General features: G+C 45.0%; 2 protein-coding genes across 2 annotated transcripts in view; both read left to right on the top strand.

Moving 5' to 3' along the window:
- Positions 1 to 4051, top strand: part of Sec24a (SEC24 homolog A, COPII coat complex component) — a 59335-nt gene extending 55284 nt beyond the window's left edge. Inside the window, exons 22-23 of the mRNA XM_051168482.1 lie at positions 1783 to 1886; positions 3429 to 4051. Coding sequence (XP_051024439.1) covers positions 1783 to 1886; positions 3429 to 3543 — 219 coding nt within the window. The 3' untranslated portion in view covers positions 3544 to 4051. The remainder of the gene's footprint in view (positions 1 to 1782; positions 1887 to 3428) is intronic.
- A 4949-nt stretch (positions 4052 to 9000) lies between these two features.
- On the top strand, positions 9001 to 13692 carry LOC127208504 (trafficking protein particle complex subunit 2-like). Its single transcript, XM_051167988.1, has 2 exons — positions 9001 to 9171; positions 13207 to 13692. The coding sequence occupies exon 2, from the start codon at positions 13243 to 13245 to the stop codon at positions 13663 to 13665; it is 423 nt and encodes a 140-aa protein (XP_051023945.1). The 5' UTR covers positions 9001 to 9171; positions 13207 to 13242; the 3' UTR covers positions 13666 to 13692.
- The last annotated feature ends 12493 nt before the right edge of the window (positions 13693 to 26185 follow it).

Raw genomic sequence — 26185 nt, 5'->3', positions numbered from 1 at the left:
CAGCTTGGTCTACAAAGAGTCCAGGACAGCCAGGGCTACACAGAGAGACCCTGTCTCAAAAAAACAAAACAAAACAAAAACAAAAAAAAAAGATTTATTTATTATTTATACAGTATTCTGCCCACATGAGTGCCTGCATGCCGGAAGAGGACACGAGACCTCATTATAGATGGCTGTGAGCCACCATGTGGTTGCTGGGAATTGAACTCAGGATGTCTGGAAGAGCAGACAGTGCTCTTAACCTCTGAGCCATCTCTCCAGCCCTGTTCTTTTAGTTTTTCAAGAGAGGGTTTCTCTGGTCACAGTGAGTTGCTGTGACCATATCCGAGTTTGAGCCTCAGAGCACATGTAAGGTGGATGGGAGGACCAGCTCCACAAAGATGTTCTCTGACAGCCACACATCCACTGTGACATTTGTCCTACATGTAAACATGTATATATACACACAATATATTTTTTTAATTTTTTGGCAGGGGGGAGTATTCTTTTTCTTTTCAGTTTCCCCTCTCCCCCTTGACAGGGTCTCTCTGTGTTAGCCTTGCCTGTCCTGGACTTGCTTTGTACAGCAGTCTGGCCTTGAACTCAAAGCAATCTGCCTGCCTCTGCCTCCAAGTGCTGGAATTAAAGGCCGCTGCCACCACCACTGACCTTCAGTGTCAGTTGGATTAATATTATTGAAATGCCCGTATAGAGGAATTAAGAAGAAGACTGACAATCCCAGCACTTAGGAGGGTCACTATGAGTTTAAGGCCAGCCTGGTCTACGAAGCAAGTCCAGGACAGCCAAGGCTACACAGAGAAACCCTGTCTTGAAAAACAAAACAACAGCAACAACAACAAAAAGGCTGACAAAGTTCTATGGCATTTGAATAATTTTAAATTGTAAAGTTAAAATTGTTTAATTTTTTTTAATACCTACTGCTAGTGTGTGTCCAACTTTGGAATATATGTTTATTTTATCACTTTACATATCAAATAAGTTTCATACTGAGGGTTCTCTGCTGCATTCTTGGCAGTAATTAAAAGACTCACTCATGTATTTATTTAAAAATTTTTATTATATCTGTTTCTTCATGGGAGTTTGGGGTATGCGTGTCAAGGCTCAGGTGTGAAGGTCAGAGGCAACTTTCAGGGATTGATTCCTTGTACTAAGTGGGTCCCAGAGATCAAACTCAGGTCCCCAGGCTTGGTAGCAAGTGCCTTTACCCACTCAGTCATCTCTCAGTCCTCAGGATTCATATATTTAGAAAGACTTAGATGTCAGCAAGGCATGGGTGACCCGTGCTTTTAATCCCAGAACTTGGGAGGCAGAAGCAGGTGGATCTCTGTAACTTGGAGGCTAGCCTGGTCTACAGAGTGATTCCAGGACAGCCAAGGCTACACAGAGAAACCCTGTCTTGAGCAAAATTACTGGGCTAGATGAATAGGTATTTTAAGTAATGAAATGAAAAACCTGTCATATTACTAATAACCACCTTGATGAGTTGGTTGATTCTAAATTTCAGTATGAAGTGAAGAGCTGAGAGGTTTCCCTAGAGCAAGACTGTACACATTAGGCCCAGGGCCTGTTCTGTCACTGTGGCTTTATTGGAACACAGCCCGTGCACGTGCTTCAGTGTAGCAGCTGCAACGCTGAGTATTTGCAACAGAAACAGAGTTACTTCCAAGCCTAATATTTACTCTGTGGTCCAACAAAACCATTGCTGATTCACAGTGTTAAAGTCTGAAGAGTGCTACAGCCTGCACAGTACATGATAGAGCTAATTGGAGTTTTGTTTAACAGACAGATCTTCCAGAACTTGATACACCAGAATCTGCCAGAACAATAACTTTCATCTCCTGGCTTAGAGAACAGAGGCCATTTTTCCCAATTCTCTATGTAATCAGGTAAGTCAGATTTTTAATGTGTCAGTGTCTGGCCTTTCAAGACCTTTTTTTTTTTTTTTTTTTTTTTTTAAAAAACAGGGTTTCTCCATGTAACAGCTGTGGCTGTCATGGAACTCGTTCTGTAGACCAGGCTGGCCTCAAACTCACAGAGATCCACCTACCTCTGCCTCCCAAGTGCTGGGATTAAAGGCGTGCGCCACCACTGCCTGGCCAAGAACTTGTTTTCAGTCATAGTGTGTATATGACCTAATTTGTAAATAAACCTTTTAAAAGAACATAGAAGAGTATGTCAAAGTAACTTAGTTGGTAGAATCTTTTTGTTTGTTTTTGAGACAAACAAAAAGTCCTGGAACTAGCTCTGTAGACCAGGCTGGTCTTGACCTCAGAGATCTGCCTGCCTCGGCCTCCCATGCTGTGATTAAAGGCGTGTGCCACCACTGACCCCGGCAGTTAGTAGAGTCTTGTGTAGCATATTCTGGGTTCAGTCCCAACATAATATAAAACAGTACATGGTAACACATGGTTGTGATCCCAGCATTCCAAAGGTGGAGGCAGGAGGATCAGTTTCTGTTCATCCTCAGCTGGAATGAATTCAAAGCCAGCCTGCACTACATGAGACCCTGTCTCAACCAAGTAAAAAGAATATAGAAAAATAAAATGCCGGGGGCTGGAGAGATGGCTCAGAGGTTAAGAGCACTGGCTGCTCTTCCAGAGGTCCTGAATTCAATTCCAAGCAACCACATGGTGACTCACAACCATCTCTAATGTGATCTGGTGCCCTCTTTTGGCCTGCAGATGTACATGCAGGCAGAGCACTGTGTACCTAATAAATAAATCTTGAAAAAAGGAAATGTAGCCAGGCGTGGTGTCATATGCCTTAATCCTAGCACTTGGGAGACAGAGGCAGGGGATCTCTGTGATTTCCTGACATGTCTGGTCTACAAAACAAGTCCAGGACAGCCAAGGCTATACAGAGAAACCCTTTCTTGAAAAACCAAACAAACAAAAACAAAAGAAAGAAAAAGAAAATTGCAATTATTTTCAATAATCATAAACTATACATAATAACCAGTTATTAAAAGTGCTAAACTTTTGATAAACTTGCTAATAAAAATATCAGTAGATTCTCCCTAAGTTGTGACTTTCCTAGATAGCAAACATTCCTTACATGTCAGCCAAGTATTCTCAGAGAAACTTCCAGACAACTTTTGTTTTTACATTCATTTTCTTATATATATAGATATTTTGCCTATGTGGATATATGTGCACCACATGCATACCTGGTGCCCATGGAGGTCAGAAGAGGACATTGGATCCCCTAGAACTGGACTTATAAACAGTTGTGAGCCACCATGTAGGTGCTAGAAACAAAATGAGTTTCGATCCCTTATAAGGAGCAAGTTCTTTAAACTGCTGAGCCATCTCTCCAGCCCCTAGATGTAGCTAGCTATTCATGCCACCACAGTAAGTCAACAGCCTATGAAAAGACTGGTTTATTCTCCTCTATGTGGCGTGCGTGAATGTTGTGCCTTTCTTTCTAAGGGAGGAGAGCCTGATGAAAGCAGCCTTCCTCCAGAAGCTGGTAGAGGACAGGACGGAGTCCGCACTGTCGTACTACGAGTTCCTCTTGCACATACAGCAGCAAGTGAACAAGTGACACGCCCTGGGCTGCTGAGGGGCCCCGTGCACATCTCCTGAGAATGCAGTACCTTCCTTCCCTCCTTAAGATTGTGAACAAATGTGATAACGGAGATGTTTCACTGTGATTTCAACAAATACAGCAAATAAAGGACCACAGCAGAGAGTCACATGTGCGACTCCAAAATACTGTACTTTTCAAATCAAAATAGATGTCTACACACTTTGAAGTCTTTTGTTTTTTCCTTTGCTGCCAATAATGTTTGAGTTGTTTTGGATTGAGATGAAACAATATTGCAGAGGCAAAGTACATTTTATAAAATAAAGACTTCTGTGTTCTGCATTTCTTTCTCTCTCTCTCTCTCTCTCTCTCTCTCTCTCTCTCTCTCTCTCTGTCTCTCTGTCTCTCTCTCTCTCTCTCTCAAGTTTTTGGCTGCTACATTTAAGGCCCTCACAAGACTAAGTGTTGCAGGGAAGTTTCAAATCTATCAATAATGATCTTTTCTAAATTGGAAAATGCAAAAATCAGTAGACTGTAGAAAAGCTGGAATCTATTCCCTTTACATACTTGTTTTTCCCCCACGCACACCACTTCTTTTTAAGGAAGGAAAAGAATCATGTTAACTGCAGTAAACTAGCTCTGATCTTCCCTGGGAAGAATATAGATTATCAAGCTTTAAAGTCTGTCAGTATTCTCTCTACTTGAACAAAGTCACTTTAATTTGAGTTGAAAACTGTAATAGGTGGTTTCTGCTGTTTCATTCTGCCATGAATAGAATTTGAGCTGTCTTTATAAGTATATTAGGACTGGCAATGATAATAGGAGCTGGGAATTTTGGTTATCTTGATTCGCTGAGTGGGCTTTTTGGTTTGTTTGTGGTTTTTTGTTTTAGTTTTGGTATATTTCTGCTGTGATTGATAAAGAGTTAAAATGTTATTTTGGCAAATGAGAGTGCAAGAAGTTAAAGGCTCCATAAATGCAATCTCAGAATGCATACGTTTCTTTAAGGAGTTTAATAATTAAATCGGAAGCCGCTCATATGTCTGGGATGTTAAAGCCTGCAAAGCATGAATGCTGCTGCTTGAGTGGTGGGTGTTAAGAGTGTACAGATCCGTCACATTAAAGTATGAAAGAAACTTGGTTTTAACATGCTCTAAAGACTGCTTATTTTGATTCAGTTAGAGAACTAGTATAGTCAAGCTGTCGGGTGGCTTTTGTTTACAAATCGGTAAATAGTCCATGTGTATTTAAAGTGCTGTGACGTGTTTTTAAAAGAGTTTGGCTCAGTTTTCACAGGTTCATTTGTCTTGTAAGAACTTCTTCAATGATGTTTGTCTGTAATACTTGATGGAGAGATTTGTTTGTTTTCATAGGTTAGAAATTTGTTTACAGTCTCACGTCATCACCAATGAAATAGTAACTTCAGGTTTACACCACAGGAGCTGACTTTAACTTCTGGGAAGAGAAGCAGTGGGTCCCTGGAATGTACAGCTGCTGCTTGCCAGCTGCTTCAGAGTAACCGCTTTGTGAGAATAACAGGGTTAGGGTTCTTTCCTTAATTAACTCCAAGCCAGACATGATGACCTACCCTAACCCTGGTACTTGAGACACTAAGCTAGGAGAATTTCTAGCCTGGGCTACACAGCAAGTGCCAGACCAGCCAGACTATGTCTCAAAAAAGCAATTCAAAATTATTTTGTAGCCGGGCGTGGTGGTACATCCCTGTAATCCCAGCACTCTGGGAAGCAGAATCAGGAGGATCTCTGAATTCAAGGCCAGCCTGGTCTACAAAGCGAGTTCAGGGCATCCAAGGCTACACAGAGAACCTGTCTCAAGAAACCAAAAAAAGAAAAAATTGTTTTGTTTCAGTGTACATATAGTATACTGAATTGACTTTTTTTCTTGAAAAATGCTTCATTTATTAAGAAGCAATTTTCAAACTATAATCCATTAAATTTATATAATTTCTCCTTTTAAACCATTATGTACTGATGTTCCTTTAAATGAACTAAAATTTTCTTCTTTGTGTGATTTTTTTAAATGTTGGTATTTGTAGGTTCTTTCTTTGTAGTAAGGAATCTTCCAGAGGGAAATGTTGTACTCCTAGGGAAACCTTCCTTGTGCCTTCCCTGAGTGAGTCTGACCCTTATTAGCGCCTGCTTGGGTGGTATATTTCACGATTTACTTTTAAATTTTATTTTAGATATTATGTAATGTGCAATCCAGAGTAATTTTATAACAGTCATAAAAACATAACTATTTAGTGTTCATCATTTTTGTTCTCCAGATAAGAGAATAAATATTTGTGGAATATTGATATAATTTTTTTTGCTATATTGAATGTGTTTTTTAGTTTGACTTTTTTTTTTTTTTTTTTTACAGTAAGACACTACCCGTCCTACCATTCTGTATTACTTTCTGATGTAAAGCAACTAATCTTTACACTATGCCATACTTTTTTTATTGTAGTTGTAAATTATGAAAGTTCCTTGAATTTTCTATAGATCTACAACTACTGAAGTAACAGACAAGGGCAATCTTGATATATAAATCTGAGCATGGCAGTTCTACCATAAAAAGTACTCTATTTTTCTAATTTCTAGAATTTTTAAAATAATGTTTCTGTAAGTCTGACATACTAATAGTCACTATAGTAGTGCCATTTACTTTAGCTTGCATATATTTTAATTTAATGTGATGTATTAAGTCTAATAGACTGTTTTGCAATAATTAAAAGATTTACTTCTTCTAATCAGAGATGCATAACAGCTCTTATGTAGGGGACCACCAAATGTGATTTCACAGTTTTAACTATTAGAAACACAATCCTTACATAGAAAATCTAATTTTGTAAAGTGGTGTATGATATTGTAACATTAAGTCCTTGTTCTCAAATCAAAGCTGTGTGTTGCCCTTAGTGTGTTGTGCTCAGTCTTGCTTAGCTGTTGAGACAAGATTGGTCTTCTTTTTACAGATTGTAATTTTCACTGTTTTATTCCTGTTTTGTTTTTGTTTTTTTTTTTAACAAAAAGTCATTTGTAATCCATGCAAACAATTGTTTGATCTGTGCTAACTTATGAATTTGGCTATTCAATAAAGTTAATTAAAAGAACTTATACATGGCTGGTTATTGAAGATAGTCCAGATTGGTGGCCTCGGCTTCCATGAGGTTTTGTTTTGGGGCTGGGCTCTCAAATAGCCTAGGCTAGCCTCAGACTGACTGTAGCCAAGAACAGATCCTTGAACTGATCCTCCTGCCTCTAACTAAGTAGTAGAATTGCAAAACTATGCCACCAGGCCTGGGTTTATGAGATACTGAGGAGGGAGCCAGGAGTCCTTCATTAGAGCCCGGCAAACATTCTACCAGCTGAGCCATATCCCCACCCTTAAACGGAATTCGTGATGCTCTACAGGGTAGCTAGGTTTGAAGAGGGGACATCTTACTGAACACTGCATTAGTCCAGTCTTCTGGACTGTTTTGTTCCTGAAAAGATGACTTTACTGTATGTAAACAATAAACTAGTGTTTATTTGGAGATAGTCTAATCTTTGAAGGTATTTTGTTGTTTTGTTTTTATCCTTAGTGTTCTACGGTTTTATTTCTCTGGGTTTACTGTTTAGCTTGCTTATTCTTCAGGTGACACTTTAATCAGAAGGTCCTTGTTCTCCAACTCTGGAAGTTCCTAGCCATCTTCTTTTTTGTTTTGGGGGGGATTTTGTTTGGTTTTGAAATAGCAAATAGCGTTAAAGGTTGAGGCAGGCAAGCATAGGAATAGTTACGTAACCTGGGCCTCTACAAGGATTGGGAAGTGCACACCCCCTTCTAATAACGTACTTTGGCAGCCTGTCTCCTTTGCCCAAATGTATCTCTGAAAAATAGACCTAGCAACCTCAGGCCCCAGTGCACTGGGCAACGTGGATACCTTTCTCTATTTAAGTTTCACCTACCCCAACAACAATCAAACCCATCCTGGTTTGGATCCTCAGACACCATTTTTACAAGTAGAAAGTGCCTTGCAGCCAGGTGTGGTGGTTTGTGCCATTAATCCCAGCCCTAAAGAGAGGCAGAGACAGGTGGATCCCTGTAAATTCAAGGCCAGCCTGGCTTACAAAGCAAGTCCAGGACAGCCAAGGCCTCAACTTTGTCTCAAACAATAAAGGGGGTGGGGGCCCTGGAGAGAAGGCTCAGAGGTCAAAAGCACCTAAGCTCAATTCCTGGAAAACACAAGGAGGCTCACAACCATCTATAATGTGATCTAATGTTCTCTTCTGGCCTGCAGGTGTACATGCAAATAGAGCACTCATAAACATAAAATAAAATTTACAATCAAAAGTTGTCTCTTTGGCCGGGCGTGGTGGCGCATGCCTTTAATCCCAGCACTCGGGAGGCAGAGGCAGGCGGATCGCTGTGAGTTCGAGGCCAGCCTGGTCTACAAAGTGAGTCCAGGATGGCCAAGGCTACACAGAGAAACTCTGTCTCGAAAAACCAAAAAAAAAAAAAAAAAAAAAAAAAAAAAAAAGTTGTCTCTTTGAAGCAGAAGAAAAGAAGCACAGAATCTGAGGTTTCCCCCAACAAAAGACGCCACGGAGCAGGGGAAGGTTGCCCTTGAGGACTGTGTGTCTCCCATCTAGGTTTACCTTAAGGCGGTGAAATAAATGCGGCTTAATTGTAAAAAAATAAACAAAATTTAAAAATTTTTCAAAGTGCCTTGCTTTGTTCCTTGTGGGACACAAAAATTATTGTTTATAGCAAACACAAAACAAAAGCTGACACGCCAAACTTCATTAGTCCACCCTATGGCCCCAAGAAAAAAAAGTCAATGCTTTTTTTTTTTTTTTTTTTTTTTTTATCAAAAGCAGCTTCTGAATGTCTGTTCAGGGGATAAAGAACATCACCACCAGGAAAGTCTCATTTGTAATAAACACATAAAACCTGTGAAGAAACCAGGAGCACACCAGAAAAAGCGAGAGTCAGACATGAAAATCAGCACTACACAAAATCCCCAGCTGATGTGGTCCCTAACACGTCCTCCTATTACGCAGCTCCGCCCACGAATAAGGCTCAGGCCACTCTGAGCACAGGTCTGGTACTGCAACCTTCATTTTGCTTTCTGGCAGCCGTGTAGTCTCAAGCTGCGCCTCCCTTGGCATTGTCTCGTCCACATCTCACGCCAGGAAAACCGGTTCTCTACACCAGTGACAAAAGCAGCAAGAATGCATGCATTGAAGGCAAAGGAGTGCTGTCAGAGCCAGGCAAGACCAGCGGGGAACCGACGTCCCCTGATGCCCTGACTCAAGATGGCGGCAAAAGTCCTGCGCTCAGACTTGCCCGGCGACGCATGTGCGCATGCCCGGTCGTTCGATAGGCCCCCATCCAAGATGGGGCCAGACCTGGGCGGGGGACCTTGCGCATGGCGCGTTAACGAGCATGCGCAGTCTCCGGTCACTCTCTGCAGCCTGGGCGGGCCGTTCAGTCGCTCCTTGAGAGGCGGGAACGTGTACGCATGCTCAGTGTGCAGCCTCGGCTCTTCATTGGGTGGAGTTTCCCCGGGAGGTGGACAAGAAGTTGAGTTTGGCTCATGGTCGTCCGGCCCCTTCTCCGCCTTCACCACTACTCCTGAACTAGAGAGAAGGCGACTTATGTGAGGTATTTATAGTTGTGAGAATCCCACACTGGGCAGGGTGGCGCTCGCCTTTAATCCCAACGCTCAGGAGCCCGAGACGATCGCCCCCTAATTCTGTGTGACACAGCGAGACCCTGTCGCAAAGCAAAAAGTCGAGAGCCGGACACAGGAAGAATGGGGGGCTGTCCAGCGGGAGGCCGAGAGCACACAGTTTAATCACTTTAATGGGTGTGTACTTTCAGTGGTAGAGCTCTTGCCTAGCACCCGGAAGTTTTGGATTTAGTCCCCAGCACCGGAAATAAGCAGTTAAAAAAATAATTTAAAGGAGCACTGTGGCTAAGCCCAGCACTGGAAAAGGGAGAGACAGGAGGGTAAGGAGTTCAAAGCCGTTCTGATAATAGTTAGTTGGAGGACAGCCTGGGCTTCATAAGATCTTAATTTGTTTAAAAAAGAAAAACAAAATCAAATGGCAACATGCACGGGTTTATTTAATGGACCCTAATTATGTAGTAAATTGAATCTGTGAGTCAATAAGAGTATTGCCATCTTTGATAATCCATAAACATGGGTGCCGGTCTATTATAGTTTATTTACTTATCCTTTGACTTTTTCAGACATGTGTTATAATGTACTTTTCACTCCTCATTACCCTCTCTCACCCGACTCCCATTGAACCCCATCTTCCCAATTAAGTTACCCTTTTATTTTTTATGTTTTTATATTTTTAAAATTGTTATACAAGGCCAGGAGTGGTGGCACACATTTTTAATCCCAGCACTCGGGAGGCAGAGGTAGGCGGATCTCTGGTCTACAAAAAGAGAGTCCAGGACAGTCAGGACTGTTACACAGTGAAACCCTGTCTCGAAAAACCTAAAAAAGAAAAATTATATAATACATTAATGTGAGTGCCTGCATCGTATGGTACATGTGTAGAGGTCAGACGACAACTTTGTGGAGTCATTTCTTCAGCCTTTTCGCTTTGTTTGGGTTTTTGTTTGTTTGTTTTGTTTTGTTGCAGACAAGGTCTCACTGTGTAGCCCTAGCTGCCCTGTAACTTGCTTCGTAGACCAAGCTAGCTTTGAACTCATATCCTCTTGCCTCTGCCTCCTGAGTTAAAGACATGTGCCACCAAGCTGCATGTGTGTGTGTCTGTCTGTCTGTGTGTGTATGTGTGTGAGAGAGAGAGAGAGAGACAGAGAAACCCACTGAGTTTAATTAGGGTTGTCTGCATGAGCATGGGTGGGATGTTATTTATTGGAGCAAAGACAACAGTGGCTACACCATTGAAGAAAATAACTCCCCTGAACCAGCAGCCGTGACTTGCCTATACCTTTTAAAAGAATGAGTGAGATTTTTTTAATTCTTCAGTGATTTTTGAGTAAAAACCTAGGTCCCTTGCAGAAGCAGCCAGTGCTCTTAACCACTGAGGCCTCCATTGAAAACCTTGATTCAGGGCTGGAGAGACGGCTCAGAGGTTAAGAGCATTTCCTGCTCGTCCTGAGTTCAATTCCCAGCAACCACATGGTAGCTCACAACCATCTATAATTGGATCTGGTGCCTTCTTCTGGTGTGCAAGCATACATGCAGGAAAAAACACTGTGTACATAATAAATAAATAAATCTTTTTAAAGTATTTATTGATTTCGACGTATGTGAATAATCTGTCTTTTTTTTTTTTTTTTTTTTAATCTGTCTTAACACACACCCACAAGAGGGCATCTGGTCCCCTCTTCTGGCATGTAGGCTTACATTCAGGCAATAAATAATAAATAAATCTCTTAAAGAAAAAAAATAGCTGGGCGTGGTGACGCACACCTTTAATCCAAGCACTCGGGATCGCTGTGAGTTCGAGGCCAGCTTGGTCTACAAAGCAAGTCCAGGACAGCCAAGGCTACACAGAGAGACCCTGTCTTGAAAAGCCAAAAAAAATGGGGGATGGGGAAGGGCAGGGGAAGGGGGCTGGAGATACAGCTCAGAGGTTAAGAGCACTGACTGCTCTTCCAAAGGTCCTGAGTTCAATTCCCAGCAACTACATGGTGGCTCACAACCATCTGTAATGTGGTCTGATACCCTCTTCTGGCCTGCAGGTATACATGCAGGCAGGGTGCTATATACATAATAATAAATAAAATTTTTTTAAAAAGAAAACTTTAATCAACTCCTGACTATAATTTTCATTTTGTGGGAAGGGTCTCTTATAGGATAGCCCTTGTTCTGTTCCATCACTCTTGTAGTAGATCTTTAGGAATCTAGCTGTTTCTGTGTGGATGTTGTTTCCTATGACCTTGCTAAACCTGCCTATAAGTGTCTTCATACGGCGTTTTAATGTATAAGGCCATGTTATCTTCAAATAGTTTGGACTTTATGCTATAGTCCAGATGCTTTCTATTTCTCATGTTTTCTGTTTTTCTTTTCTCCCCCAACCCCGCCAGACAGGGTTTCTCTGTGTAGCCCTAACCGTCCTGGACTCCTTTTGTAGACCAGGCTGGCCTCGAACTCAGAGATCCATCTGCCTCTGCCTCCCAAGTGCTGAGATTTTATTTTAGTTAAGATTTATTTATTGCTGCGCATAGTGGCGCACGCCTGTAATCCCAGCACTCGGGAGGCAGAGGCAGGCGGATCACTGTGAGTTCGAGGCCAGCTTGGTTTATAAAGCGAGTCTAGCACAGCCAAGATAACACAGAGAAACCCTGTCTCAAAAAACCTTTAAAAAAAAAAAGATAGATTTATTTATTATCTAATAATGTTCTTCCTGTATGTGTGCCTGCATGCCAGAAGAAGGCACCAAATCTAATTATAGGTGGTTATGAGCCACCATGTGATAACTGGGAGTTGAGCTCGGGTCCTTTGGAAGAGTAGCCAGTGCTGTTAAGCTCTGAGCCATCTCTCCTTCCCTAAGTGCTGGGGTTAAAAGCCTGCGCCACCACTGGCAGACTGTTTTTTGTTTTTCTGAGATAGGGTTTCTCTGTGTAGCCCTGGCTGTCCTGGACTACCTTTGTACATCAGGCTGGCCTCGAACTCACAGAGATTCATTTACCTCTGCCTCCTGAGTGCAGGGATTAAAGATGTGCACCACTACTGCCTGGTGCTTTTTATTTCTATCCATTAACTTTTTATGTCCCTGCTGGACATCTCTGGTACAATGTTGAATAGAAGTGGCAGAAAGGAGGCACTTTCCCTAAGTTCCTTTTTTTGCTTTTTTTTTTTTTTTAAGATTTATTTATATAGTGCTCTGCCTGCATGTACACCTGCAGGCCAGAAGAGGGCATCGGATCACATTATAGATGGTTGAGAGCCACCACGTGGTTGCTGGGAAATGGACTCAGGACCTCTGGAAGAACAGTCAGTGCTCTTAACCTCTGAGCCATCTCTCCAGCCACTCCCTGAGTTTCTAAACTTAATCTTAGCCAGGAGACAGAGACCTGATCTTGCCTTGCCTTGCCTTGTTTCTGATTTTAAGGAGAAAGCTTTTTGATTGTAGGTTTTGGTTTTTGCTTAATAATAATGATTGTTGTTATTTTACTTCTTTTTTGTTTTATTTTTGGAGGCAGCATCTCAGACTGTAGTCCAGGCTGGCTGGAACTCACTGTGTAGCCCAGATGGCCTCCAAAGCCCTGACAGTCTTCCTGCCCCAGTCAGTCTCCCAGTGCTAGGATTGCGGATGTGAGCTACCACTATCCTGCAGTCTTTGACATTAACTATGAAAGTACTCTGGGGGCTGGAGAGATGACTCAGAGGTTAAGAGCACTAGCTGCTCTTCCAAAGGTCCTGAGTTCAATTCCCAGCAACCATATGGTGGCTCACAACCATCTACTGTGAGATCTGGTGCCCTCTTCTAGTATGTAAGCATTTATGCAGGTGGAACACTGTACACATAATAAGTCAATTGGGGGTAACATTTCAATAAATAGAGCTACGTGTGGTAGCTGATGCCTGTAATACCAGCAATTAGGAGGCTAAGGTAGAAGGATTGAGATTTCAGGGCTAACCTGGGCTACGGAGTAAGACCAAAACAAGACAAAAGTTTCATGAGCTGACGCGAGTGTCTCTGTTGCCAGCATCTCCCTATAGGATCCGTACACATACAGAAGACGATGTCTGGAAGCTTCTACTTTGTCATTGTTGGCCACCTTGATAATCCAGTTTTTGAAATGGAATTTTTGCCAGCTGGGAAAGCAGAGTCCAAAGATGAACATCGCCATCTGAACCAGTTCATAGCACACGCCGCTCTGGACCTGGTTGACGAGAACATGTGGCTGTCCAACAGCATGTACCTGAAAACGGTGGACAAATTCAACGAGTGGTTCGTCTCAGCTTTCGTCACTGCTGGGCACATGAGGTTCCTCATGCTCCATGACATAAGGCAGGAGGACGCAATCAAGAACTTCTTCACAGATGTGTATGAACTATATATCAAGTTTGCCATGAACCCCTTCTATGAGCCCAATTCTCCTATTCGTTCGAGTGCATTCGAAAGAAAAGTACAGTTTCTCGGGAAGAAACATCTTTTAAATTAAATGCAGATGACTTCAGGGTCACAGTGGGGTTGTGTGTGTTAAATGCCTGGGTAAAACAGCCTGGCAACCTTTACATGTCTCAGCTCATCTGCACATCATAAAATTTTTCCTATATTTAAATTTCTCATGTTTTCATGTTAGTTATCATCATTAGTATTTACTTGTGAACAGTTATCAGTAATTAAGTATTTTATTTCAAAATTTAAGAATAAGCCTATAACTTTACTTATTGAGATAATTTTTTTAAGTAGCTTTACTTATGTGTATGAATATATGTGAATGCTTTTCCTGCATACATATATATGTGCCTGAAGAGAGCAGAAAAGGGCCTTGGGCATTCGATCCCCTGGAACTTGGCCTACTGAGGGGTATGAGCCACCCATGTGGGTGTTGGCAACCAGTCTGCAAGAGCAATAACGGGGCTGGAGAGATGGCTCAGCAGTTGGGAGCACTGACTGCTCTTCCAAAGGACATGGATTCAGTTCCCAGCAGCCACATGGCAGCTCACAACTGTCTGTAACTGCCAAAATCTGACACCCTCACAGACACATGCAGGCAAAGAATCAATGCACATAAAATAAAAATAAATAAATTATATTAAAAATAAAAGAGCAACAACTGTACCGAACTACCAAGGCATCTCTCCAGCCCTTTACTGGGATAGCATTATCTTATAATGTGAAAGTTCAAAGCCGGGCGTGGTGGCGCACGCCTTTAATCCCAGCACTTGGGAGGCAGAGGCAGGCAGATCGCTGTAAGTTTGAGGCCAGCCTGGTCTACAAAGTGAGTTCAGGTTGGCCAAGGCTACACAGTGAAACACTGTCTCGAAAAACCAAAAAAAAAAAAAAAAAAAAGTTCAAAAACCAGTGTTGGGCTGTGAGGATGACTCTGTGGTTAAGAACATGTTCTGGCCTGGCATGGTGGTACACACCTTTAATTCCAGCACTCGGGAGGCAGAGGCAGGCGTATTGCTGTGAGTTCGAGGCCAGCCTGGTTTACAAAATGAGTCCGGGACAGCCAAGGCTACACAGAGAAACCCTGTCTCAACCCCCCTGCCCCAAATGCTCTGACCTGGCATGGTGCCTCACAGTTATAACCCCAACACTCAGGGAGGCAGAGGCCAGTGGATCTCTGAGTTCGAGGCCAGCCTGGTCTACAAAGTGAGTCCAGGACAGCCAAGGCTACACAGAGAAACCCTATCTCGAAAAAAAAAAGACAAAAAGCCACAAACCCCCACATTCTGTTCTTCCAGATAACCCAAGTTCGGTTCCCTGCACCCCACATCAGGCAGGTCACAGCTATCTATAACTCTAGTTACATTGAACCCATTGCCCTGTGGTGGCCTGCGTAGTCACTATACTCAGGTGCGCAGTGTGGGGATCGTGCCTGCCTTGCAAGATGACCACAGCAGTTAAGTAGGATCCAGTTAACCCTAGCTCCCTGGCCTGGGTGCCATCTCCTGGCCCCCACACAGCCGGTGCCCATGGTCAGGTTGAAGCAGCTTCCTCCCAAAGCTGATTACATCATCCTCAGATCCCTAGGCCTACCCTGTCATTACTTTCCTGTGACGCAGTCAGGACTCTCACTGGCTGAGCCACCAGTGGAAGATGAAAGGGCAGGGTTCTGGTGCTGGCCTTGTTCTGCCCAGCTCTGGGAAACACAACTCTGGATTGGGAGTCATGGGCTCTCTGAACACAGATGATACCTTCTGGAGAACTGTGGGGAGATGAGACTCAAGGGTAGAGCACAAAACAAAAAAATCTGAGAGGCAGAGGACATCCAGTGTTTGTTGTCAGAGAAACTGGGATTTGCAATGAACATGCTGATAAGTGTCTTTCCTGCAGGGGGTGCTGTCCACTCATGGGCTCACAGCTGCCTTGCTGGGAGGTGGGAAGTCGGCACAGGCAAATGCTGACATGGTCTTTGCCGTGTGTATTTACCAAATTGCTGGCTTGGCTGTAAGCAGTCCCAGACAGATTAAGCAAACAACACTGTTCTTTAAAATTATGAAAGTGCACATCTCCAGCAGCACACCTATAATCATTTGAGAAATTCTCCTCCCCAGCATGTCTATCATAGGCTGCGGACAGAGCAAAGCTCAGGCTATAGAAAAGGTCCTGCTGGGACCTGGGCTAGAGAGCTTGCCTCAAAGACGCAAGGCCCTGGGTTAGGAAGATGAAATGGATTCATACTATCTCCTCCTTCTCTGTTGGGACTGTACTCTAACTCCTGGCCCTAACAGATTTTTTTTTCCTCATTGATTTTGTGTGAGTATGTGTGTATGCATGTTTGTGTGTATGTGGAAGCCAGAGTGTTCCTTGGGCTCTTTTTCAAGTATAAGTTTATTTATGTTGCCGTGAGTAAACATGTGGAGGTCAAGAACCAACTTACGTAGGTGTTGGCTCTCTTCCACTATGCGAGTTCCTGGCAGCCACCTTTATGAAATAGGCCGTCACGCTTCTGTCTTTTTGTTTTGTTTTTCAGGACAGGGTTTCTCTGTGTAGCCTTGGCTGTCCTAGACTCACTTTGTAGACTAGGCTGGCCTTGAACTCAACAGCGATCTGCCTGCCTCTGCCTCTGAGTGCTGCATGCTTCTGTCTTATAAAGAATTCTTGCTTTATAGCCCTCCACCTCCCCTGCCCCCGCCTCCCATCCCCCCCCATCCCCGTTTTCAACCTCTCAATTGCTGGGGTTTCAGTCGTGAACATGTTGGACTTCCTCAGCAGGTTTCCAAGACCACAGATAGTACTTAATAGTACAATGCATCACACAGACCTTTTTTTCTTCTGTCCATATTCAGCCAGGATTAATGTAATTTTTTTGTTGTTGTTTTTTTGTTTTTGTCTTTCGAGACAGGGTTTCTCTGTGTAGCCTTGACTATCCTGGACTCACTTTGTAGACCAGGCTGGCCTCGAACTCACAGCGATCCGCCTGCCTCTGCCTCCCAAGTGCTGGGATTAAAGGCATGCGCCACCACGCCGGCTGATTAATGTAATTTATAAGCTAGACATACCTAGATGTTAACAGCAGGGCTAGGGAATGCAGTTCCATTGGTAGAGTGAGTCCTTGCCTACAATTTACCAAGTCGACCCAATACACCAGGTGTAGTGGCACCAGCCTGTGTGTTATCCTAGAGTTTGAGAACTATAGACTGGAGGGTCAAAAGTTCAAGGCCATCCTCAGCTACATAGAGAATATAAGGACAGCCTGGTATACAGGAGACCCTATCTCAAAGCAAGGGTGGTTAAGTGTTAAGGTGGGGGATGGGAGCGGAGTGGGAAGGGTTGCCAATGATAACTCATGAAAGAATAGGCAATCCTAGAAACATGGCCTCTGTGCAGGTGATGGAAGAGCCCAGAAGAGGACACCAGATTCCCTGGGGCTGGAGTTAATGGTTGTGAGTTGTCTAATGTGGGTGCTGGGAAGGGAACCCTGGTCCTTCCCAAGGGCTGAGCCGTCATCCCTGCAGCCCCACAACTGGCTTTATTTATTTATTTTTTTTAAATACATTGGGCTAGGTATCCAAACTCAGATCCTTATACTCCACAGTAGGTACTTTCTCAGCTGTCCGTCTGTCTGTCCTTAACCTGTAAGCTGGTTATGGTACAAGCCTGTACCTTCCTCAGTCAAGCGGAAGCAGGAACATTCAGATGTCTAGGACATCATGGGCTACATGGTAAGACATGATCTCAAAGAAAGAAATGAGAGCAGTGTAAAATTATTTGTAAAAATAATTCAAAATGAGGTGAAAGGTGATGTTCTTTACCTTTTTTCTGTCCCTTTTCTCCTCTCATGAGCAAAGGGATGGAAGATCAGTGTAGTGGTCACCATTTGAGACAAGAAAAGATGAGCTTGGCATCCCATGCTTTCGTGGCCCACATGTAGAGTAATGGTCCAAACCAGTGCTGTGGTCCCTTGTTGCCTGGGGAAGATCCAGGTTTTCTTTACTCATCTCCATAGCCAGTTGGAAGTGGGTTCACATGAGGGTTGTGGAAGAGGTTATGGTTATCGGCGCCCCAGGGGAAGGGCTTGGTGGGGGTAGGTAATGAACTCAGGGCTCTCATGCTCTCCAGTGTTGCGACTTCAGGAAAACGTTGAGCATGTTCACTCCCACCCTGGGCAGTGCCATGAAGTAGGTGAGGGTCCTCCACATGCGAGCTGAACCCTCCTTGCTGTGAAGGGTTCTCCACGGCTACTTGACACGGGCCGCCCCACTCGTGGAGGGTCTGGCCCAGCAGCTGAGGCCTCCAAAACACATACCATTTTGCAACTACCCAGATTTATTTTATTTTATGTGTATGTTTTACACATAAAAGGGTGTCATCTCTCCTAGAACTGAAGTTACATACCATTGTGAGCCATATGTGGGTGCTAAGCACCAAACGTGGGCCTTCTGTAAGAGGGACAGTGCTCTTAATCATTGAGCCATCTCTCTGTTTAAAAAAAAAAAAAAATTAAGTGTGTAAGCTGGGCATGGTGGTGCACGCCTTTAATACCAGCACTTGGGAGGCAGAAGAAGGAAGATCTCTGTGAGTTCAAGGCCAGCCTGCTCTACAAAGTGAGTCCAGGACAGCCAGAGCTACACAGAGAAACCTTGCCTCGAAAAACAAGCCAGGCAGTGGTGGCATATATGTCTTTAATCTCAGTATTTGGGAGGCAGAGGCAGGCAGATCGCTGTGAGTTCGAGGCCAGCCTGGTCTACAAAGAGAGAGTACCAGGTCAGCAAGGGCTGTTACACAGAGAAACCCTGTTTTGAAAAACCAAAATAAATAAAAATTAAAAAGTGTGGCCGGGCATGGTGGTGCACGCCTTTAATCCCAGCACTCGGGAGGCAGAGGCAGGCAGATCGCTGTGAGTTCGAGGCCAGCCTGGTCTACAAAGAGAGAGTACCAGGTCAGCAAGGGCTGTTACACAGAGAAACCCTGTTTTGAAAAACCAAAATAAATAAAAATTAAAAAGTGTGGCCGGGCGTGGTGGCGCACGCCTTTAATCCCAGCACTCGGGAGGCAGAGGCAGGCAGATCGCTGTGAGTTCAAGGCCAGCCTGGTCTACAAAGTGAGTCCGGGGCAGCCAAGGCTACACAGAGAAACCCTGTCTCAAAAAATAAATAAATAAATAAAGTGTGTGCGCAGGTGCGCAGGTGTATGCCCAGGAAGAGGCCAGAGGTGAATATTGGTGACTTCCTCAATTGACCTTCACCTTATTTTTTGAGACAAGGTCTCTTATCATACCTGGAGCTTCTCCCTACCATGTTTGGCTTCTTTTCCTTTTTTTAGCACAGCAAATGTAGATTTATGAAATAAAAGTAAGAAAGAATTTTCCACAGTGGGAGGGCCTCCCAAGGAGGAATGGCTCTGCCTGGCTGGTGCTGCTTTTTTGTTTGTTTGTTTGACAGGGTTGTTACTAGCTGAGCTATCTTCCCAGTTCCCATTTTTTGTCCATCTGTCTGTTTGTTTGCAATAAGGTGTTGCTATGTAGCCCTGTCTGCCCTGGAACTTGCTTTGGAGGCCAGGCTAACCTCAAACCTATGGTCACCTTCCTGCTCCTGGCTCCTGGGTACTGGAACTGTGGTCTTGAACCACCACATATGGCCAGTCCTCTTTTTTCACTTTCTTTTTCAGTCAGGCTCTCACCCAGGCTGGCCTTGAACTTCCCTCATTCTGCACTAGACCTGACTCCAACGAAAATGCTCTGTTGCTTTCTCCGGGCTCCTGAGGGCTTAACAGATCATCCTAACTCACACCCAGGGCTTGCTGCTCCCCAGGGCACCTGAATGACTCAAAAGCCTCCACTGCCACCAGGCAAGAAGAAAGCTGTTATTCAGTTCCCTTCCATTCTTGCACTTTGGGGCTGTGCCACGGGGTGTGGGGTAGTTTATCTCAGCTCTGTCTCCAGCCAAGCAAAACCACCGAAAGTGAGCGTGGCTCCATCATGTTATTTCTTTCCTGGGGGCAAAAGCCTCCAGCGCACCTGTAGCCCCAGGAACCTGTATCATATCTTTGCGCTCTCTCGTTCTCTTTCGTTCTCTCTCTCTCTCTGTCTCTCTCTGTCTCTCTCTGTCTCTCTCTGTCTCTCTCTCTCTCTCAGGCTAGCCTCAAATGTGCTATGTTGCTGAGAATGGCCTTGAGCATCTGAATCTCCTGCTTCTGCCTTCCAAGTCCTGTAATCATAAAGTTGTGTCACTTTGGCCAGTTTTGTCTAGTGTGGGGAATTGAGCCCAGAGCCTCATGCACACTGGGCAAATACTCTACCATTGTACCACTGTGGCTGTATGCTCAGCCTCTCCTGCCCCTCTCCTCTTTGCCTTCCCTTGGCTCTTTGGCAGGATTTTGCTATCTAGCCTAGGCTAGCAATTCTTCTGCCTTAGCCTCCTAAGCACGGGGGCTAGGGGCATGTGTCATCATGTCTGGCTTGGAGTTAATTAAGGAAAGAACCCTAACCCTGTTATTCTCACAAAGCGGTTACTCTGAAGCAGCTGGCAAGCAGCAGCTGTACATTCCAGGGACCCACTGCTTACCTTCCCAGAAGTTAAAGTCAGCTCCTGTGGTGTAAACCTGAAGTTACTATTTCATTGGTGATGACGTGAGACTGAGATTGTAAACAAATTTCTAACCTATGAAAACAAAAAAGACACACAGCTGAGGTGCCTATTTAACATATCAAAGCACACCTGGTCAACAGGTTCTAGCATCCCCCCACCATCTATCCCCAAACTCTCCAGCCTTTCATTTATCTGGGTTGCCCTTTCCCTCCCTCCTCCCCTCACATGGCTCAGCTCTTGTCCACTCTGGGCTCTCGCAGATGCTTCTGTCTTTGCCTCTGGCTATGTTCTCCTGTTATCTACAATAAACCTCCTCCACCGCACCTAGGAGCAGTCACGGCCTCCTTTTTTTTTTTTAAGTTTAAATTTTTATTTATTTTTATTTTTAAAAAAATTTTTATGTAATAAAAAGTAAAAGTCCTTGAGGCATCTGTCTGTCGGTCTCTCACACAGGACACTCAAGTTAATGGGGAAGAACAGGGGGCCCAAGTTTGAGGTTATAAATAATAGAAAATAAAAGATCTTCCGTTTCCAGTGGGTGGGGGTGGGGGGACAGATGAGAGGATGGGAGGACAAGACTGGATGGGACCCAGCAGGGACAGAGCAGGAACCTCCCCCACCCCTGCTGGACCCCAGCCCTGCCCACTTCAAGGACCTCTCCCATTCAAGGTGCTTGGCAGGAATTCCCCAGCTCCCCAAGGGAAAGGGGTTGGGGCGGGGCTAGGACTGGTCGAGCTGCTGGGGGAAGAGACATAGATCACTCTTCCCTCCACTCATGGAGGTCTCAGGTCGCGGCCAGGACAATCTTCAGTTCCCCGGGGGGTGGAAGGGGAGCTGCTGGGAGGGATGAGATTGAACTGGTTGGAGGGGGGAGAGAGAGAGAGCAGGAGCATTAGAACCCGAGCAGCTGTCCCTCTGTCAATGCGTCCAGGGGGTGTGGGGTGTGGGGAGGAGCTGCCTCCTCCCGGAGTCTCAGGGGGCTGTCAGAAGCACAGGTCAATCGCTGTTTCCCAGTAGGCCAGAGCCCTTACTTAGTTGCCCAGCTCAGCTCCCCACGCCCCAGTCTGGCCCTGTCTGCTGCGCTGACCTTACCTCGGCTAAGTCAGAAGACAGTCGGGGTCACTGAGAGCTGGGGAGGCAGTGGGGAGGGGGGCTGCTGGTTCACAACTGAGCGAGGACGGAGGGAAGCAAAGGAGCAAGCCCCTGGCGGCGGCGACTGTGGCTTCTGCCCACTCTACATGCTTCACAGACAGGTGTGAGTCGGCGGGCACCCTGTGGGACAGCCCTGCCTCCAAGACCCCTCAATCCCCACCCAGAACCCGTGCATCCTGCCCCACCTGCAGCCCCTCAGCTCTTCCATGCCAAATTCCCCCAGCTGAGGAGAATTCACAAATCCTGTCATCGGCTCCTCCTGGAAATCCAGGTGCCTGGCCAGGCTGCTCACCTTGGGGATGTCCGATGTAGGGGTAGGGTGAGGGTGTGGAAGCTGAGAGTGCAGGCACCCCACTCGGGGGCACCGCGCCTTGTGGGGGAGCCCATGGCCTTGAGTGGGGTGCAGCAACATCACCTGGGGCGGGTGGGGAGCCCCAGGGTGTGGGGGCGGGGCTGCTGTGACTCCAGTTTGGACATGGGCCTGGGTAACATGGGCACGGCCTCCTTTTTATTTCTTTTTTTCATTTACAGGACAGCCAGGGCTGTTACACAGTGAAACCTTGTCTTAAAAAACAAACCAAACCAACCAACCAACCAAACAAACAAAAAAATAGTCAATACACACACGTAGTTGCATACACCTGTAATCTTGGCACTTGGAAGGTAAAGGCAGAAGGATCAGGAGTTCAAAGCCAGCCTGGGCTACATGAGACCATGTCTCAAAGATAAAAAGAGCCGGACAACAGCAATTTGTATTTTTCTTTTTTATTATTTCTTTTTTAAAAAATTGTTGCTTTTGCTGGGCAGTAGTGGTGCACACCTTTAATCACAGAATTTGGGAGGCAGAGGTAGGTGGATCTCTGTGAGTTGGAGGCCAGCCTGATCTATAGAGCAAGTTCCAGGACAGCAGGAGCTGTTACACAGAGAAACCCTGTCTCAAAAAACCAATAAAATAAAATAAAAGATTTGTTGCTCTTGAAAAACAAACAGGCACTCGGGAGGCAGAGGCCGGTGGATCACTGTGAGTTCGAGGCCAGCCTGGTCTACAAAGTGAGTCCAAGATGGCCAAGGCTACACAGAGAAACCCTGTCTCGGAAAAAAAAAAAAAAAAAAAGAAAGAAAGAAAGAAAGAAAAACAAACAAAAAGATTTATTGTGCCAGGCATAGTGCTGCATGTCTTTAATCCTAGCACTCGGGAGACAGAGGCAGGTGGATCACTGTGAGTTGGAGGCCAGCCTGGTTTACAGAACGAGTTCCAGGACAGCCAAGGCTACACAGAGAAACCCTGGAGGGGGGCAATTTTTGTCTTATTTTTAGTTATGTGTGCAAACATGAATTCAGGCGTCTTCCTCTGCTTCCGCAAAGCTGGGATTAAATTCATGCACCATCACATCCAATGTGCTTCCTTACTGGGCTGCATCATGCATTTCTGCAAAACAAGAACCGCATGAGCTGGGCAGTGGTGGTGCACGCCTTTAATCCCAGCACTAGGGAGGCAGAGGTAGGCGCATCTCTGTGAGTTTGAGGATATTCTGGTCTGCAGAGTAAATTCCAGGACAGCCAGGGCTGTTACACAGAGAAACCCTGTGTTGAAAAACAAACCAAACCAAACCAAAAAAAAAAAAAAAAAAAAAAAGAAAGAAAAAAAGAAAACCAAACCAACCAAACAAACAAATTTTTTAAACTGGATACATTGGCACACGCCTTTAATCCCAGCATTCGGGAACTCGGGAGGCAGAGGCAGGCAGATCAAGTCCAGGACAGCCGAGGCTAACACAGAGAGACCCTATCTCAAAAAACAAACACAGAACCATATGGATAGCACTATTATGTCCTGCTGTAACTCAGTGAGTAGCCTGGTCCCCTGGATCACGGAATACCCACCCACCTGGCTGGATTTCGGAACCAATTCTCAAGGTGGCCCTGCTTGGGCAGGATGCCTTAGAGGCTCTCTTAGTGAAAGCTCTCTTTTCAAAGGACTCTTCCCGGTTACATTCTAGAGCCGTCTATGGGTGGGGTCCTACCCTCAAGGCACCTTTTCCTCTTGGCCCAATGCAAATTTGAGGCTTCTCCTTAATTGAGCTAATTTCTTTAATAGTTAGAGCACCCATCTTGTTCACCTTGCCGACAGCTTTAACATGCCCCTTCCCTTACCAAATTACATTTTCTTTTCTTTCTTTCTTTCTTTCTTTCTTTCTTTCTTTCTTTCTTGTTTTTTGTTGTTGTTGTTTGGTTAGTTGGTTGATTTCTTTCTTTCTTTTGTTTTGTTTTGTTTTGTTTTGTTTGAGACAGGTTTCTCTGTGTAGCTTTGGCTGTTCTGGACTCACTTTGTAGACCAGGCTGGCCTTGAACTCACAGCGATCCGCCTGCCTCTGCATCTCTAGTGCTGGGATTAAAGGCGTGTGACACCACTACCCGGCGGTTGGTTGATTTTTTCGAGACAAGGTTTCTCTATGTTACCTTGGCTGTCCTGGCCTCGCTTTGTAGACCAGTCTGGCCGCAAACTCACAGCAATTGGCTTGCCTCTGCCTCCCAAGCGCTGGGATTAAAGGCGTGCACCACCATGCCTGCCTCCAAATTACATTTTCCCTTCTTTCTTTCTTTCTTTCTTGTTTTTAGAGACAGGGTTTCTCTGTGTGGCCTTGACTGTCCTAGACTCACTTTGTAGAAGAGGCTGGTCTCAAACTCACAGCAATCCACCTGTCTCTGCCTCCCGAATGCTGGGATTAAAGGCTTCTGCTACCCTGCCTAGCGACTCATATATTTAAATACTTATTCCTCAATTGGTGGAACTGTGTGGGAAGGATTAGAAGCTGTGGACAGCTGGGGACAAGCTTAGACATTTCAAGATTCCTGCCATTCCCACTGTGCCTCCCTCTCTGACTCCTGCTTGTGGATACAGGTGTAAGCTCTCACTGCTGCCTCAGCCACCTGTCACCAAGCCTCTGCTTTGCCATTGTAGACTCTAACCCTCTGGAACTGTAAGCCAAATTAAATGCTTTCTCTCATAAGTTCCTAGACCATGGTGTCTTATCACAGCAATAGAAAAGTAACCAAGGGGCTAGAGAGATGGCTCAGAGGTTAAGAGCACTGGCTGCTCTTCCAAAGATCCTGTGTTCAATTCCCAGCAACCACAAGGTGGCTCACAACCATGTGTAATGTGTTCTGACGCCCTCTTCTGGCGGCACTGCCGGAAGAATTGAGGGAGGGAGAAGGAAAGTACTTCCTTTCCCTGCTCTCAGCAGCCTTTACTTCCCACCCTTGGCTTCTGTCAACACAGCAGCAACTGTAATTTTCCCTATGAGGAAGAGCCCAAGCTGACTGGGCCCTCCTACTGACCATCCATAGCTGGGGTCCTCCTCCAAGTCCTCCATCCTGTTAGCCCTACTTCCCAAACGAACTCTTTCATCTTCCCAAGCCTAGAGGCGGTAGCCACCCACTGTAATTACTAATATCCGGGGAATCTTAGCTTTCTTCTGGGCTCTTTCAGCTCTACAGCATCTGAATAAACAACCCACCTTGAATGTCTTACTGTCCTGAGAAAAACTAGTGTAGTCAGTATTTTCCTGTAGACTCTAAACATGACACAGGGTTCTTCCAAGGAGACACAGTGTTGTAGACTGAATTATTGTTGCCAGTTACTCGCTAGGACCTTGAACATAGCTTAGATCTGCAAAACCTGACCCCACCCAGCTTGAACCAGGCTTTGGCTAATGATATGTGAGGTTAAGTGATGTCTGCCACCAGAAGCTTCCAGAACTGTCACAGGATTTTGCCATTGTTCTTTCTCTCCACCAGGAGCCTGGTTGTCACCAGCTGGTCCACAAAGGAAGAAACAAACCTTTGTTGCTCAAGCCAAGGAGCCTGTAGAGATGCTTCAAGAGCCACATAAGGCCCTGGCATTCTTGCAGAGGACCAAGGTTTAGTTCCCACCACCCAAACTGGGTAGCTCACAACTGCCTGTCACTCCAGCACCAGGGGATCCAGCTGCCGGGCCTCCGTGCTCACCCCAATACACACAGACGCACAGGTACACTCCACTACCATGTTTTAAATGCAAGTAGCTTTTGTTGTTGGTTGTGGGTTTTTTTTTTTTTTTTTTTTTTTTTTTTTTTTTTTTTTTTTTGCCTTGTCACAGGGTAAAGGGGCCAGCCTGTTCTAGAACAGTGAGCTCTGGGGACACTGGAAATAAAACACTTGAGTCTGAGATGGGTGAGAAATCTCCTTGCTCCCAGAGTCTGCTCTCAGTAAGTACAAACAGCATGTGGTAATAGCAAGATAATGTGGATGACAGCCAGTCTCTGAACTTCTGAGTGATCCTCCTGCATCTGCTCCCCTAGCGCTGGGATCACAGGCCTGTGCTGCCACGCCCCAGTCTAAATTGTTATTATTTTAATTTGAGACCAGCAAGATAGCTCACGAGGACCTACAGGTTAGGAGAGTGCCACTCCCATGTGTGTCCTCTGGTCTCCATATGCAGGTCATGGCACACATATACAAATAAATAAATAAATGTGACTTAAAAAAAATTTTTTTTTTGAGACAGAGTTTCTCTGTGTAGCCTTGGCTGTTCTGGACTCACTCTGTAGACCAGGCTGGCCTCAAACTCACAGCGATATGCCTGCCTCTGCTTCCCAAGTGCTGGGATTAAAGGAGTGTGCCACCTTGCCCGGCTAAATGTGACAATTTTTTAGTGTTTGTTTGTTTGTTTTGAGGAATATTCTCCCTATGCATCTCTACTGTCCTAGAACACACTGCAACATGTAGACCATGTTGACATTTCTTTTCTCTTTGGTTTTCCGAGACGGCGTTTCTCTGTGTAGCCTT

The sequence above is a fragment of the Acomys russatus genome, chromosome 25, assembly GCF_903995435.1.
Source record: "Acomys russatus chromosome 25, mAcoRus1.1, whole genome shotgun sequence".
In the NCBI taxonomy this organism is placed as follows: domain Eukaryota; kingdom Metazoa; phylum Chordata; class Mammalia; order Rodentia; family Muridae; genus Acomys; species Acomys russatus.
Note: the sequence above shows the minus strand (reverse complement) of the source record. Positions and strands in the feature narration are given on the sequence as shown.

Coding starts and splice junctions, on each gene's coding strand:
- LOC127208504 (XM_051167988.1), top strand. CDS start 13,243: ATGTCTGGAAGCTTCTACTTTGTCATTGTTGGCCACCTTGATAATCCA.